This window comes from Solea senegalensis, linkage group LG1, assembly GCF_019176455.1.
Source record: "Solea senegalensis isolate Sse05_10M linkage group LG1, IFAPA_SoseM_1, whole genome shotgun sequence".
NCBI lineage: Eukaryota > Metazoa > Chordata > Actinopteri > Pleuronectiformes > Soleidae > Solea > Solea senegalensis.
The window spans coordinates 39,518,654-39,536,591 of record NC_058021.1 but is presented as its reverse complement, the minus strand read 5'-3'; the positions used below and the strand labels follow the sequence as shown (position 1 = coordinate 39,536,591).

Below are 17,938 nucleotides of genomic sequence, written 5' to 3'. Positions count from 1 at the left end.
CTGGCTTTGTATGTGTTGCTATATACTTTTGTAAAACTCACAAAGACAGTAGATAATAGGACAGGTTTGGTGCAAATTATGATTAATTGACCATGAATTAGTTTTTTGTCAAAGCTGAAAAAGTAATTAAATCCTTTTTTTTTAAATAGACGGATTAGAATGTTTTTCTTCATTGTGATATAATTTGATTTTGATAGTGTTAAGTAATACTTAATACTTGACTCCACAAACACCATAGGCCCATTAGCTGAAAACAAAGTTAGCTGCCTCCCCGGCTGCCTCCATTATTTTTACCAATCCCCCTCGTGTCAGTGAGGCGCCCCAAACCAGCACAACATTGACATTTCCTTGTTGACTGTTAGGAATTTCAAAAAGAGCACCGCGAGCTATGACTCAAATGTCAGCCATGGTGCTGTGGTGGAACCCGACTCAGTGTCTGATGATGTATGGCTGGCTGTAGGGCCTTTTGGCCTCAGCAGCAACCACAGACATGACATAGAGGCTGGTCCACACTTAGTCACCAGCAGAGGGACGCCCGCTGGATAAATGACTCCTTCAGAATCCAATGGACTCGGCACACATTTGAGAAAATATGGCCTGAAAAAGTCAGTCTTATTCCACACTCAGTCATAAAACATAAAGTCAACCAGAGGAAGCAGAGTAGATACCGTCGTTCATCTTATTCCCACTGTGATAAATAACCTACATTATAATAACTGAGCTGCATGTGTAATTTGTTTTCCACGAGGGAAGCACATTGTACCTTTGACAGCACATAACGTTAGCATTATGATAGCACGAGTGTGTGTCCACATACGTGTCTCTAATCTCCACACTGCGACAAAAGGCAACAGACGCTCACGCGAAGCCTTCAAAGGTTGGCGCCGAGGTTTGAAGTCGTGCTGATTTCCAGGGTCGAGTCCGATATCTTCAAGAGCAATAGAGATGAAGCAGCTGCTGCTGTGTCTGGTCTGGTCTGGATGGAGCCTGACACACTCGTCCACCCATTGCAGTGTTTTAGAGGACATGAAAGAAGATGCTCGTCCTGCCACTACAGCTTTTCCACATGTCAAAAACAATTAGTGCCGCTTTTCATTTTTGCAGTTTATTTTCGTTTGCATTTTTCCGTTTATTTTCTGTTAAGTGGAGACTCTGAAGTAACCACCGATACATGTGAGAGTGACGAGGTTGTTTGTCTCTGCATGTTGGTCATGGTGATCTCTCGAGAGTGCAACCTGTCTCTCACCCAGCGTGAGCTGGGATTGTCTATAGCTCCCATGACCCTGAAAAGGGAAAAGTGGTACCGATAATGGAGGGATATTATTTCTTCAGTGAAAATGTTTTTGATTGAGAGTAGAGCGCATGAAGGTGGGGAAAAAAGGTTTCGAAAAAATGAATGGCACCGGTGCCGCTTCAAGCTGTCAGAGTTCAGTGCGCACTTAAATCCATGGAGATTGAGCAATATGTCGCAGAACCTGACTGACTGAATGTATTGCTGTGCGTACATCGTGGTACGGTTTGGTTTGGTACTGAGAACAGTACCTTATCAGTGTGATGACAATGAATATTGGACACAACAAGACGTCAGCTGACTGTTGTGGACGGAGCCAGTTTAGTCCCACACTGACCGTATCATTTTACTCTGGTATCCTTATGGGAAGGGTGTCAAAAAACTGTTGGGGCTGGTTAATTTGGTACTATTCTTAATCCATCCGTCCATTTTGTACCACTTTATCCTTCACACGAGGGTCATGGGGGGTTGCTGTGCCAATCTCAGCTGCCATAGGACGATAGGCGAGGTACACCCTGCCAGTCCACACGGCCAAATAGAGACAAATTCAATTTAACTAATATTGCATGTTTTTGGACTGTGGGAGGAAGCTGGAAAACCTGGAGAAAACCTTTGTGCACACGGGGAGAACGTGCATTATTCTCCCCGTATGTACCGCACTGTACCAAGCTCTAGACATATAAATCTGTGAGGACACATCAGGCTGATTGCATCTAAAAATGAGTGAGTCTGGTGTGGGAATACTCGATTTACATAGAGTGTAAACCTGCATTACACTTACAGCTGCTGCCTTGGCCAACATTTCAATGGAGACTCCTGTGCAAACATTAAACTATTGGTTTTCTGGATAAAATATTGCCAATATCCACATCCAGTAGTGTGTTTCCACATTACTCCATTTATAATTGATTTAAGGATTTCCCTGTAATCACTACCTGGAAATACATACCTCATTTCCTCTGCTTCAGTTTGATTTTAATCTCAGACAAAGCAGATGATTAATGATTCAAATAAATTCAATTATTATTGTCTTCTGTTTCTAATGGAACAGAACTTAGTGCATATAGGCATGACTTTGCACACAATAAACATTGAAAACACATACCATGAATCTAAGATTTGTATTGATTATTGTGCAGAAATGCATTGAACATTAATTACCCCTTATTAATGTTGTCAAGATGTAAATAGTAAAAGCAATTGCTTATGCTGTGAGTATATGGTGAAAAAACCTTCCCCTTCCTCTCAGTCAGGTAGTTTTCTTACCACTAGATTAGTCCACTCCATCTATTATATTAGCTGTGTACTGTCCCTAATAAAGTGGCTGTTGATTGACATCTGGTGTGAGACAAATGCAGGAAAGTGTGTCATTTTAAACATTTAACCTTGACCTGTCTGTAGCCTGATGGCTGTGAAACAATGGCAAAATATACTACAACAACTTGGTGATGGCATTAATGAGGTCTGGAGAAGGCACACACACACACACACAGGTTCCTTGAGGCATTTTGTTACAAAAATGCTAAGTGCTGACAGTTCTCCAGCATCCATTATTGTTACTGTCTTCATGTGATTCTTCATCACAGTGTGTATATAAATATTTCCCTCCTGAATGACTCAGCACAGCTTGATTCCACTGTGCATGTACAGATTAATGGGAGTTTTGTGAAGAGCCATTTGGGGCGTTTGGAGCGGCCTCCTCCTCTTCCTCCACCTCCTTTATCCTCTCTTAATCAGCTGCACGCTGCAGATGATAGACTCTTGTTAAATCATCATTGCTGACCCTCTGCCTCTTTCCCCTTTGAGTGTCTGCCTGTCCACCACCCCTCCACTCTCTCTCTCTCTCTCCCTATCCTCTCAGTTCAATAGTACTGTATTTTCTTTTCACAGAAGTCCCTCTGCTGGCTCTTGGTGCATAATGTATAAAGCCACTGGTGTGTGTTTTACACTGCCTGACATTATTAAGTCGTTTCAGGCATATCGCTTCTTTTATCTCCACCATGGAGGTTAAACAAAAGGGAATTATACCAAAACAATTTAGACACACTCACGCCTTTGTTACCCAGAACCTGTCTTTTTTCCCCTCCCTCCCTTTTCCCTCTCTCATCCGCTTTCTCTTGTGCATATTTTGAAAAGACTGACTCAGAGATAGGACATTGGTCTAGACTAAACACTTATCTCATCTCTTAAATGACAGGACTTAACAAATATAAGAGATGCTGCCCTGCTATGAATCATCATTCAAATCGACTCCTGTGTTGAGGCAATTTTCCAGGGGAAAAATGCTACGTGTATTGCCTTTGTTGAGATATTGGCTTTGTTGAGCACATTCAAAGAGAGAACAGCTTCATGTTAAATTGAATGACTTTTCAGCTGTTTTTCATGTGCCAATGTGACACATGCTTGCTTGTTAGTGGTTTGTACCTCTGTCTGCGCTGTAAATCAGGTTAAAAGATGATTCCGCAAATAGAAGGAGTGAGCATGCTTACAGTGGTTGATAATGAGTTCACCTGGGTTTCCTGAGCTCAGATTTGCAGGAAAAATTGTTATTGGAATTTGGAACGTGATACTCATTTTCAAAATCCCTAATATATCCATTTCAGGTGAGTGCACCTGGAATGTGTTGGATATTTGAAAATGCTTCATTATTAAAACTCATATCAATATGACTGCTACTAAACTTTCCTATGTTTTGTGGAGTTTGGCTGTGTTTATGTCGTAAACAGGCATATATAAATGCTTCTTCTCTTCCACTTACTTAATTTTCATGTGTAAAAGATAGATATAAATAGTGTGGGTACTGCATCAGTGTAACAGTAATGTTCCATAACTACCTACCTACCCACCTACCTATCTACCTATGGATGAACAGTGTGGGTACTGCCTCAGTGTAACAGTAATGTTCCAGTTTGGTTCAAAATACACCTAACTACCTACCCACTATCAACCTACCAACCTACCTCCTAGCTACCCACCCTCCTTCCTACCTACCCACCTACCTTCCATTTCCCATACTGTATTAATGTTGCATCATACTGAATGTATTCAGCATTTTTGGTCCAATGTTCTAATGCCAAACACAGTTTCTTACAAAAGTGAAAAGACAAGAAGCATATGTTTGTGGCTGAAATCAAACCATGGGCTTAGATGTTCTCAGGTGTTTTTCTCCACATTGGCGTGAACACTCGTCCTTCATGTCACATGTGAATATTTCTCATCTACATCCAGATTTAAACCTGCAGCACGATCAGTGTCAGCTCACTGTAAGGATGCTGCCATCCTCGTGAGGCAGAGGAAAGCATTTCTGTTGGGAAGAGGTTGGAGGATTTGGGGATCTGGCATGCACAGTTTCCAGGCAATAGCCACACCAAACATGACGCCGCAGATGGGTCTGGCTATGATAGCTTCTATATTGGCATAACTGGCTTAGCTTGTTTGATCAGATGAGGAGAATTTAGCCTGATAATGAGTTTTAGAGTCAGTCGCGCTTGACATCTGTGGTTGGTGGTTATGATTCAGTGGCTTCAGCTCATTTTGGCTTGAATGTTGGAAGTTTAATTTCCCAAATTAATGTTTGGATTTAGGCTTAAGAGCATTAGTGTCTCTGAGCAGATGCAACCAATCAGGGGGCATATGAAGTTAGCTGTGACCAAAGTTTGGGTCTTGCAGATTCATTCGAGTTTTATGTTATCCATGAATTACTGGGTGTTAGTTGAAACATATGTCCTGTGAACTGATTAAACATCTGTTCTTCACTCGTTTCTCTGCCAGTGACATGCTGACAAAGGCCTTCAGTTATACTGGTCTTTGGTTTCATTTCACCCTTCACCCTCAGCCCCTTAAGCCCTAAACATGTTGCACCCGCTTTTGTGATGACATGTCATGTTCGTGAATGGTGTCCCATTTTGTTGGCTTTAACAACTTCAACCACTGCCCCCTAACTCATTTCCAAGGAGGTTCGAAGGGCTAAGGGTAATGCTAAAAATGAGAAATGGGTCTGGGCCTCAAAAAAGTTCACATCATAAGCCTAAAGTCAGGAAATTAGTTCTCAATTTGAAACAGTTACTGCCAATAGCAGCAGAAAATACTGGTACTCAAATTGTGAACCATGGTGGAGGAAAGAGAATGGAAAAGTTGGGTTGTATTATTGTTAAGTATTGCACCAAAAGAATAATTTGCAAACTAAATGTCAATCCCGTCTTATGTCTGATGACATGTTTCATGTTTTTTTATGGACACCTTCAATATGTTGATGATATATTTCAGTTCGGACCAAATTATGGACCAGTCAATAACTCCAAATCTCATTGTTGTATATCCAAAGCCGTCCGTGGCCTTTGTCGTGCTGCTCAGATTGGATGGTTCCTCACAGAAGAACATGGCCACAGGGATTGACTGTGGCTCCAAGTGGAGAATGAGAACAAAATAATGATCAAATTCTATTTTTAGCGTCACTGCTCAGGAGTGATGTTCTTGGCTTTTGGATGAGGCTGTGATCCACTGTGATATCTCATCCTTGACTCTGATCCATAGCATGTGCACAGGGCTCATCATCTCTGTTTCCACCTTTTCAAGCCTAACAAGGACTCTCTGCTTGAGCTCTGTTTTGCTGTTGGAAACCTGTGGTGCAGTGTCCCACCTCCTTCCCCCGTCTCTCACCTGCACTGGGGGGAAAAAAAACAGATCAGTTTAACAACGTCTGCCACTCATGCCCTCTCTGGTGCTTCTTCATGTGCCTTTGTTCCCGCTCGCAAACATCAAGCGTGTAGTTTGAAAAGGAAAAACCTCTCCTTTTATGATGGCAATGGCCATACGGTGCAGCCTGATCTGACTGGCAAAGCCCTGCTGTTCAGGCAAAAAAAGAAAACGTAGCACACGTAGATGCACACACACACACACACACATCGAGAGGAATCTGTTGCACAGGCTGCAGGGCCATCTGGCCATCACATAAGCAAGGGTTGAACGTAGTTTGAGGCAAGGTGCTGAAGTGTTTCACAGCACTCTCTGGGTGGCAATTTGTTTTTGTCTCATAACACAACTGTGATTTTTGCTGTCACTTAAAGTCACTTAAAGTCTTTACATTTCCAGTTTTCACATATAAACATATAAAAATGTCTTGAAATATCTCATTAAAATTAGGGTGGAAAGAGTTTTGCACTTGCAATTGAAAAGTTGGTTAAAATTTAAATACATTTTAATGGAAGCCTATAGTGAGTAACAGCAGTGGCATATATATATATATATATATATATATATATATTGTATGCATGTCGTGCTACACATCTAGAGGATGGTGAGAGGAGGAGAACTAGATTTTAAGAGAACATGGAGTTTAAACAAGAGGGAAATCTGTCTCGCCGCGAGGAGTCGAGGTTTTTGAGAATCTAAAGGCCCCCGGAGGCAACGCTTCCTTCACATGAATAGATATCCATTTTCAAAGGCTGAGGGATGGAGAGAAGGATGGGTGGGCTAGTGAAGGTGGTGGTGGTGGTGGTGGGGGAAGATATCCAGGCAGAGGGCAGACACTATTAAAACTCAGGAGAATGAATTGTTAAATACCTCTGTGAAGAAATATAAGACATGGCCCCGTTTTTATGCTGCCTGGGCCACTCTGCAGTTGGGTGATAAGGTGGTGGGTTGAAGCGTGTGCGTGTGTGTTTTCCAGAGGGTGGGGTAAAACTAAGCCCACATGCACCTCAGGTGACACACACACACATGTTTGTGCAGCTATCCTTTTAAGGACTGTCATTAATTTGGACATCTTAACCCAAACCATTATCTATAACCTGTTAATGCCTAACCCAGAAATGAGGTTCTGGCTCATTAGGACCATGTTTCCCATATGGTCAAGTGGTTTTGGAGTCCTGGTTTTCACCCAGGGGGCCTGGGTTTGACTCCTAGTGGGGAATGACATTGTTTATGGCCTGGCCATGGCTAAGAGGAACGGAATTGGGCTTGTAACTAGAATGTTGCCGGTCCAAAAGAAGGGCTGGGGTGCCCCCGAGCAAGACACCCAATTCCCCATAGCTCCTCTTCCTGACTTCTGTAAAAACGATGGGTTAAATGCAGAGGTCAAATTCGCTGTCACTAATTGGTGTGTGTGTGCAAAAATAACTAATTCTAATTATGGTCTCTATGAGGACTGCTGGTCCTGACAAGGTCAGCGTTTATGTCACAGAAAGGAGAGGACAAATTCAAAATAAACACACACTACTGTCTTAGTTTTTGGAAGCATGCGGAGAATGTTATAGAAGGCCTTTAAATACAGCCAGTGATGAATCTGGAGTGATTGTTTCCCTTTAGGGCCTTGGGGATAAACAATAAATCATATAATTGAGCTTTTTCTTTCCCCCTCTCTCTCTCTCTCTCTCTCTCTCTCTCTCTCTCTCTCTCTCCCTCTCTACACACACATACACACACACAGACACACACATACACAGTCATACCATCACCTCCATCAGCCTACGCTCAGACTTCTAGGTCAGGCCGTGGAGAAAATCTACCTGATGACATTTTGTGTTTCTGGCACAATATTGACGCAAGGAGAAAGGCAGCAGTAATGTGGGTGACCTTCCACATTACCTTGGAGACATATGTAAAAATATATATGTGCACCAACAGTTGTGAAGGGGTGGAGGGGGATAGATGGATGGTCAGATAAAAGAAAATAGGTCAATTTATTGAAATGTATTACTACAATCTTCAAGTTCATCAAAAGCTCTTTAATTAATCTAGCTGTGTGTGTGATTTTCAGTTTAAATGGAGTAGACAGAAATTAAAACCACCTTTACTAAACTTTTGCCATTTTTAATCATTGGCATCAGTCGATTATTTTTAATTAATGACCTGATTATTACTTTAAAATGAAACTTTCTACATGTTTGCTTTTGGAAACTTAATAAATACCACTAAGTTGTTAAAACTTCAACAATATTTAGTTTCTTTGATGATCTGTTTCCGCGCATTTGATATTTAGTTTGTGCTTTATTTTTTATTTTAATTATATAAATGCACTACAGTCCATATAAATGTTACAGCCCGGCTCTAAGGCTGCTACAAAAATTGGGAGAGGAGACGAGGTTTAGTGCAAAAAAAACAATTATTTATGTACAAAAATGAGGAAAAATAGACATTACTGTCACTCGCCAGTTAGAGGAGGCAGGTATGGGAAATAAAAGTAAAGCAAAACAAACAGACAGCCGTGCAGAGGCGAGAGAGACGTGCGGTGAAACAGTCCGGAAGCAGCTCGTCACCAAAATAATGTCCCCGCCTCCCCAAGCTGCTTGTTAGAATCGACCATTTCCACTTTAACTAGCTGGTTAAAATGTCAAGCGATGTTTGAAACTGTGGAAAATGCATAGAAAATATAAATACAATATCATTTCACTCCCAATTGCATGATCTGGATGCGTTAGTCTGACTTGGAGAAATGAGTTTGGGTGAAATTCTATTCAAAGTAGCATGTTTTTTAATGCTTAATGTCAAATATACTGAGTGTGTGACTAATGCATTCTCATCTTTTCAACATTTACGCCCTAAAGCCTCAGTGATTGCATATAAACCTACTATCGTAATAGCCATTAAGTGCAGATTGTGTCAAAGGTCAGTGGATCAGTTTAAATGCAGCTCTGTACTTCAGCACTTTTACATCAGGGCTAATTGGCGGACCGCTGCAATAAATCTCATCCAGTGCAGCTGCAGCATTTACAGAATAACTAGTGCTGCTTTCTTTACCCTGAGGAGACCCACAGGAATTGCTTAGTAAATTGGTCAGAACTAATGCAGGAATGACGCCAGGTGGGGCGAGCGACACAAGAGCCAACGCAGCAGTTTTCATTCGCAGCACTCCCTGCCTGAGATTTATCAGTTAGCAGCTGAAATAGAACCAAATTCCCAAATGTAGCTGCACTGGTGTAGCGATAACCTTGATGCTCACCCAAGAGGAATTCAGCCAGCATCATGCCGGCACCTCCCTCTCTGGCTGTGCGGCACTGATGTTCTGTCTGACTGTGGAGCAAGATCCTTGGCCCCATTTTTCTGCCACATTAGGCCGACATTGAAGGTGGCACTCAACTTCCCCACTGAGGAAAGATGGTGTGAGTGTGTCTGTGTGCTGTATGTCACAGAGGGGAAAAAAATGAGCCAGAAACCAGTGAGAATTGTTGATACAAAATGGCAGCTTATTTTCCTTTTGTGTCAAGTGATAAAGATTATGTTGTTGCCTCACTCTGTGTGACAGGATGAGGAAATAACAGGTTCTGGCGCACTGTTGGCACATCACTGCCCTCTAACACAAACCAGCATGAGAGAGAAACATGACAACAGAAGAGGAGGAGATGAGGAGGCAGAGAGAGGACAGATAGACAAATAATGAAAGGCAACAAGAGTCTCGGGAGTCGGACTTAAAAAGATGATAAAAGAAAAGGAGGAAACATGAACTGACCGAGAGGTGAAGGAGGAGAGGGAGCAAAAGCCGAGGATGGGGAAGAGGGAGCAGGAGCGAGCTGTGCCGTTTGCCAGGGTCTACTCCACCTTTGCTCTCGAGGCCTTTCTGAGCTGCCACCTCCTCTCACCTCGGTAATGTCATCAATGAAAAGGGCTTTTAGGGAGGATGGAGGACTTGACTCCAGGTTGAGACTGTGACCGACACCAGCTGACGCTGCCAAGCCCGCAAGGGTACTGGTAGAATTAATTGGATGTCACTTTCAGGTACAAAGAACGAGGCAGCATTTATTTTTCTCACACTTTTGTTAACCGTGCTGCATTCGAGGGTTCATCTCCAAACAAGGTGGCTTTTTGTCTTTATGAAACATTTGTTATTAACCATTTATTATGAATCGTTTAGAACCATTGCAGACTGCACTAATGGATGTATTATTTCAATGAATGTATTTGTTGATCACTGTTTAGGTTAATAATGTAAAAACAAACAAACAAACAAAATCCAGAGAGACCAATTAGACTTAGGATATTAACATACTGAATGTCAATGAAACACAAGGAAAAGAATCTTCACATTTGACAAGGTTAAATGAACACATACGTTAAGCATCACCAAAAATGTACCAAGATATAGACTTGATATAGTTTTATATGCAAACTGGTCTTGTGACAGTTATATCCATGATTGGGTCACATGGTGCAGTGGCTGTCATTGTGTTAGATGTTACAGAAATGGCTTTGAAACCACCAGTTTACAAAGGTTTTAATAACTATCTGTCCATAGGATTCCTACCATAAATAATCATATTGTCATGATTGGTATTGTGAAATATTGGTGATTTAAAAGTATTTAACCATTAGTCACTGATTTTCACACTCAATCTGGACGTAGATGAGCTGGACTCCACAAACACGCCGACAGACATGACGGATCATTCATGCCTAAAATAAACGCCCTGATCTTAAAGTTCGGAGACAAGCTTGTCGCCAGTCGCTCAGTGTGACGCGACCGGTGCCGCTTCTCGGAAGCTTGATAATGGAAACTCTGCTCAAACTTGTACTTCTTTCACGACATCTCACCACTTCCCTCCGTTCTGTTCTGTTCTCCCAAAAATAAAACCGCCTCAGACTGACACCGGCAACAATATGTGCCTGTGCATATGCACACATGGGCAGACACACCACCCATCACACAAGCTGTGAGCACCTCCAACACCAGCGCCGACTGTGAGAGCATTCAGCAGACTGACGAGGACCTTAATGTGCAATATGGTCAATAATTCAGAGGCTTTCTCCCTCCCTGTGTCTCTTTTCCACCCTTAATCTGTCTCATTTTCACTCACTCTATGCGTCTGCCACTGTAGCATCTGTTGTCCTTCTAGCTATTGGGGGAACAATCTGTGCAGAAAGCCCACCGTGCTGCCACTCTGGTGCCATCTCCCGGTGATCCGCTCATGCTCCACGCTTGGTGTGAATGCTGCTCTGAGACTAAGTCCTTAATTACCACAAGTGTAAAGAGCCTTAAAGGTTCACAGGGCTGTGCATGTGATCGTCTGCATCTGTTCAACAGTGTTGAAGTAGCAGAAATCTGAAGTTCTGACATGGACTGTGATGCTCCTACACTCATATCGTCAAGTCTTTACAACTCTGTATTTTACTTGGTTGCTTCGTGGCACAAATGAATAGTTTACAGCTAAAAAATAGTGCAAAACAGAGTCTTTTAATATGGCATATAGAGAGTTTAAAGGAAAAACTGAAGAAAGCAAACTCTAAGAAACATTGAGCTTCTGTCTTCATTATTTAATTTGGTTTGGGAACGAGTTAAAATTTGACATAAAGAGCCTTAAAGGTTCACAGGGCTGCCAATGAGCCACAATTCACTTGACAGTAGTTGAATTGGAGCCAAATAGCTAAAACATTTGAAGGAAAAATAGGTAAAGTTTCTGATCCGAGCTTTTCTCTGGAGCTCCAGCAACAACATGTTTTGTTTTCCGCCTCAAAGTCTCTTCTCTGATTTGCTGACTGCTACTTTAGCTTTGTAAAACTCACCAGTAAATATCAGTCAGCTTTGAAATGAGCCAGGCCGGCATTTAAATTTAGACTAAAACGCTCCAGTAGTCAGGGAAAAAAAAGTGAAGCCACTCCTCTTGCATTTTATAGCCTTGTGAGGACAGTGACATATTGGCTTATTGACATTCAGTGACTTTTCACTGTTTAAGTGTCATAATGTTGTGTTTTTAATTTGTATTGTGGGTCTGTCCTGACAATTTGGACCTTTTTTTTAAGCACCGTTTGCTGTGTGCATTTTACTCGGCATGAAGTGTTTTAGTGTTTTCACAGTTTCCCTTTTGTATGCAATACTCTATATATGTTGCTTTATATGAAAGACTTGTCACTTTGTTTTCAATTTGTCACATCATGCGGTGACTTACCAGTCAAATAGGAACATTTGTCTCCATGTGGTAATCTAATCCTCGTGTTTATTTACGTATATTCTGCACAGGAAGTGATCTCTGTCATAATAACAGCAGCATAACACCAGTGTTTCTGAGTCTCATCACCTCTGATTAATCTCAGTCAACGATACACATGAAACCACATGAATTGACTTTAACGGATGGATAGATAGATAGATAGATAGATAGATAGATAGATAGATAGATAGATAGATAGATAGATAGATAGACAGACAGACAGACAGACATGTGATTTCAATGTTTCCACTTTGCTTATTCCCATTTACAGAGATATTCCGTGTTTTCATTCAGATTTATTTATTTAAGCACTAATTGAAAACACGTTGATGGAAACCCACTGATGGTGTTGATGGATAAAAAGATACTCGCCGTTTTAGCAGGTTCTGATTTCCCTCTGCGCCGCAAGTGCAAAGTGTTTTCCACAGACACACAGTGCAGATTTCATCTTTAAATAGCTGTGTGTTGTGTCCACATTGATTAAGTAATGTCTCTTGCAGTATTTAATCATAATACATGGCTGATAATCACTCTGGCAAAGTCATGACTGAAACCTTCTACTCAATAAATGACGTTTATTAACTCACTTTTGTTTATTTTATTGTCTTACCTTTTAATCTGTAAGCACTTGTATTTATTTTTATGTCACACACAGTATATGCACTTTAACTTGACCATATGTACTTGGCACTTTGGAAATACAACTGCCACTTTAAAGACCCCTCAGGGAAGTGTATTCGCATTGTTATGGATGTGTGCTTTGAAATTGTTATTGTTTTGTGTCCTCTCATATTTATCTATTATGGATCCCGAGGGAAACACTGTTGTGTGTACAGCAAAGTGATAGTAAATCTGATTTTATTAGAGCTCGAGCGCCGACTGGTGCAAAGGCCCGATTATATCTGCTCTGATTATTCTTTTTTACATCATGATGATAATCCCGCGACCCTCGTGTGGAGGATAAAGTGGATGAAGATGGATGGATGGATAATCATCATCTTTTTTTTCTTTCTTTCTATTTGAGCGCACTTTTGACCGCCTTGCCCTTAAACTTGCACAGCAAACCTAGGAATTACACTTAAAAACACATTTTTACATTTTGTGTTCCCACTAGCCATGCCCAATCAGGAGCGAGGACTATAGTTTATTAAACATTTTATACTATAGTATTGGAAACATCATTAAAATTACGTATAGGAAATATTTGGGTGATATCTTTGTGTACATCATAATAAAAACTGTTTGTGGTCTAAATTAAGGGCACGATTGTGTTTTGCAGGACTTTGCCGATTCAATATTCCACTTGGTGAGGGAGAAGTACCGGTCACTGGTTGGCGGCTGCAGTCCTGCACACGCTCGACACAAATCCCTGGCAGGCATCGTAATGACCCAAGGTATGGCAAATTTCATTGACTGTTATATATCACTTTGAATTATTGAGGCGGTGCAATATAAAGAGAGTGAGGGGAAGGAGGGAGTATGAGGAATAGGAAGGAATTCCAGATTGAGAGCGAAACGTAAACTGGGGGTGAGGAGAGAAAGAGAGTGCTGTATCTAGGGCTCATACATGAGACTATATCTTCCTGATAAATTATTGACTATTCAGAGCCTCTGAGGAGAATCATACATGGTAGTGAGTGTCACTCATCCCCACTGCATGCTGGACTCCCTGTGCTCAGGCAACTTTGACAGCAGTTCCAGATGCCACACAGGAATTCTTAACTAGATCAGTTTAAAAGTTAATCTGAAACCCTGACTGAGTGACACACACACACACACACACACACACACACACGGGAGGAGCAGTGAGGAGGAGGAAGTGTCTCACTGCTGCTCTCCTGCAGCATGAAACAATGAGTTATTACTCCGCATTTATTTTTCATGCTTTATTTATCTTTCATGTGTGGTGTTGGTTGCACATTACATCAGGCCTCCCACTCTTGGATGAGTGTACACGGAAGGCACACACAGTATGTACAAACCTGACACATCCGAGACACACACACACACACACACACACACACACCATGTCTCTGAAAACAATGTGTACACATCGTGTCACACATGCCCACATAGACCTCAGGATAATCTCACTAAAAGTCTTTTTTCTTTGTTTTCTAAACAAACAAATCTGTGTTAATGTCACATCTTAACTTACCACAGTATTTGGCAATACATTTTGCACAACACTTATTCATTTGTGTTTGTTTTGATGCTGTTTATTTACATGTTTATTTGCATTGTCTTTAGGCACAATTGCTACCCACCTGTCTAACGTTCATGTATTGTTGTTGTGTCTTGAGCTGCTATGAGAAGCTTGAAGTTCTTGAGGTTTATAAAGTATCCATATATCTGTCTGTCTGTCTGTCTGTCTGTAGCTGTAAATAAACAACCATGCTGTTGCTGTTGGCTAGAACTATGACATTTTATACAAAATTCAGATATCTGGAACCTGGAACCCTAAAATCGGCCCTGTAAACACGCAGGCAATGTCCATGATTTCTGGCAATGCTTGTACCTTAAACTGCCAGAAAGAAACACAGGGGTGTGTGTGTGGGGCGGAGGTGGAGGGTGGGGCTAGTTGGAGGCTGTAAAGAAGTGCCTCAGACCATTCAATGTGTACGCCTGTTTATTACCTATATCTCTTGCATTTCTTATCCAAACAATGTAATTTATACAGTAGATAGACACTCTAGATAATGATAGTTTATGGCATAGACACACACAGTTTGGTTACCATGACTTCAGAGGACATATCATGAACTTACATTCAATTCCTGGAGACTTACTCTAACCTTAACCATAACTACTACTGACCTAACTCTAACCTTAACCTAACATGCCTTCACCTTAAAATGTAATAATTTACATTATGCATACTCGTGCTTTTTGTCCTCATAATGTGACTGTGTAAACAGATTTAGGTCCCCACAACATAAGTAACACCTGGAACACACACACACACACACACACACAGAGGAGCGTTATCTCCCTGTGTGGCTGCAGGCTGTGGGGCTGTAGGGTCAGTGAGGAGGGATTGGTATCGCTGCTGTCTTTGGAGTGCTGCAGCTCATCTGCTTAGACTTCAGTGAGACTCATCCTGACCTAATCCAATCCCTCTCCTCTCCCCTGCCTCCCAGTAATTGCTTCTGTTTGTTTATTAATAGCACACGTTATCTTCAAAGATCCAGACGCGAGGCTGCCAAGTATTCGCAGCGAAGCAGCAGCGGCGGTGGTGGTGGTGGTGGTGGCAGCAGCTGCATTAGCAGCGGTGGTGTGGTCAGACACCAAACTTGACAGGAACACTGGGGAGTCCTATTTTGCCCCCACCCACTACTCTCTCTCTCTCTCTCTCTCTCTTTCTTTCTCTGTGTGTCTCCTGGCTCCGCTCTCACCTCAAGAATATTAATCAGGGGTCCGTCTATGAACCGTAGACCAACCACTACCACCACCTCCCCTACACCCTTGCTCTTGCTGGAGTCCCACTGAAACAGCTGGGCAGCCCACAACTTAAGTGAGATTAGGTTTCACCACCAGACTTGAGATTTGAGAACAATAAACAGTTCACATTAACAATGTAATGTATGATGCGAATTGAAATAAAAAATAAATAATAACGCAGACAGCTGTAATATAAATTAATATCATATAAATTTACATTAAATACATTTGATTCATACAACTTTAGGTATTATACTTATGAAAGTATTGAAAGTACATAAAATCGAGTGGGGTGTCGCAGGATGTGAGTTTGAGACCTCTGCTGTATGAAGTCCGCAGTCTCAGCATGTCACGCCACAGTAGTTGCACTGTGTGCTGTCGGTTACAGAAAATGTTTGCAATTCCAGTTTCAAAATCTGATATTAAAGAGTTAGTTTTGCTACTGGAAGACTGAGTCCATTTTTATATACAGCTCACGGATGGGACTAAAGAATTATCACTGGGACTGAAAGAACGTGAGGAGAGGATTTCAAGCCAGATGATAATAAGTGGTGGTTAAGCAGTGGTTATTAGTCTGCATATCCATTTTCAAATACAAATTGTTTTCTTCTTGTTATCTGTTTTTCCGGATGCTGCAAATTCTCATGTTCAATAATCACATCCGACAACAAAAACAGAAGAGGGAAGAAAAAAAAACAGAAAAAAAAGGAGAGCTGGGCCCAGAGTGTGTCGCAGCAGCACAGAGAGAGATTTGAGAGCTTCAGTGACATTTCACAAAGAAAGCCTTATATGTTCAAAGCAGTTGCCTGTTGAAGCTAATAAAGATTCAACAGGGTGCATTCTCTTCTCCGGCCAAGATGTTGCCGAGCATTTTCAGACATTTTCTCTCATTCAAACAACACACGTCGAGTGACATTCTGGGAAATCATCTCACATCTTGGGAAGAAGAAAAAAAAAACCACACATGAAAGATAGGATTTATGGAGCTGGAGCTAAATGTCGTATACATGAGTTTAGTAAACGTTGACCTTCAGAGCACATTACGCCGTAGAAGAAATTGTTTTAATGCCTGCTTTATGGTACTTGGAGATAATGGACAGCTTATTAGGATACATTACTCCCTGTTGTGTAACCAGTGAGAATAAAGGGATTCAGATAGCTGCTCACTAGCGTCTGTTCATTGCAGTTTGTCACTCAGTGGTTTCTCATGATGATTGCCAGTAAATTAGTCTCCACCGCCAGGTTCTTACTTTCACTTAAAATTGCTCATGTATACCTGCATCACTGTTTCTGAGGAAGTCCACAGCAGGTCAGCATTGAGCACTGACCACAATCAATGTGCGGATTATGATAAACCTTTCAAAATATATCTAATAATTACAATTGATAGGTTACTTTACCCATAACTTCAAACTTAATGAATGCTTTACAAAGACCTCCTTCTATTCCACTCTAATTCAGGAGGTTGTGACCATGTTTCCTGCTAATTGGTGCAAGGAAAACAAGTGTAATATTCTAATTATATGTGTATTTTTATGATTATTAATATTATGATTATGCATTTATTAAATGGTATTTTGTTTTTACTATTGCTGAAAGCTGCAGTGCGTAACTTTGGTGAGTTTGCTGATGTAATTATTCTGCCTCTGTCCAGTCTTTGCAAACAGATTTGTATACTGTGTCCATTATGTTCATTTAACAGTCGCACACATGGAACTGTTTCATGGTATTGCTAACCATGGCTAGCCGTGGATAGGTTTCCACCCATGTTTTTTCTGACTTCACAACTAGAAAGCAGTGTTGTCCCTCCCCATTTCCAACTTCCGACTTCCGATGTAAAGGGAACGCAAAGTGATAATGTCCCACTAGACTCTATTTTCATGCCCATGTGGTACCGAGGGTTCATACACCCAGATGTTTCCTCAGATAAACATAAAAACAACAGACGCAGGTACATCTTGCATAGTGTTGTTTTTTTTTTTAGAAGCTTGTACATAATAGCAGAAGTGGCAACAAAAAACCCCTGGATGCTGCCAGGAAAGGGCAGAAATATTGCAGATGGACATTCAACTATGCATTTACTTGATATGATGCAGATTTACATATTTATTACATTTCATTTGCACTGACTGAACATTTGAATTTATAGTTAGAGCCTTATTTTTTTCCAAACATTTTAACTCCAGAAATGTTCTGCTTACTGGCAGTTTGTTCTTTTGCCATTATGAGTGCAATAAATTAAGACTGTGCACTTTGCAAGGTATTGTTTTCACATCTCAGTCGTCAG

General features: G+C 41.2%; 1 protein-coding gene across 1 annotated transcript in view; it reads left to right on the top strand.

Moving 5' to 3' along the window:
* adarb2 (adenosine deaminase RNA specific B2 (inactive)) overlaps positions 1-17,938 on the top strand; it is a 67,080-nt gene that overhangs the window by 18,412 nt on the left and 30,730 nt on the right. Inside the window, exon 3 of the mRNA XM_044040718.1 lies at positions 13,490-13,604. Within this exon, the coding sequence (XP_043896653.1) occupies positions 13,490-13,604 (115 nt within the window). The remainder of the gene's footprint in view (positions 1-13,489; positions 13,605-17,938) is intronic.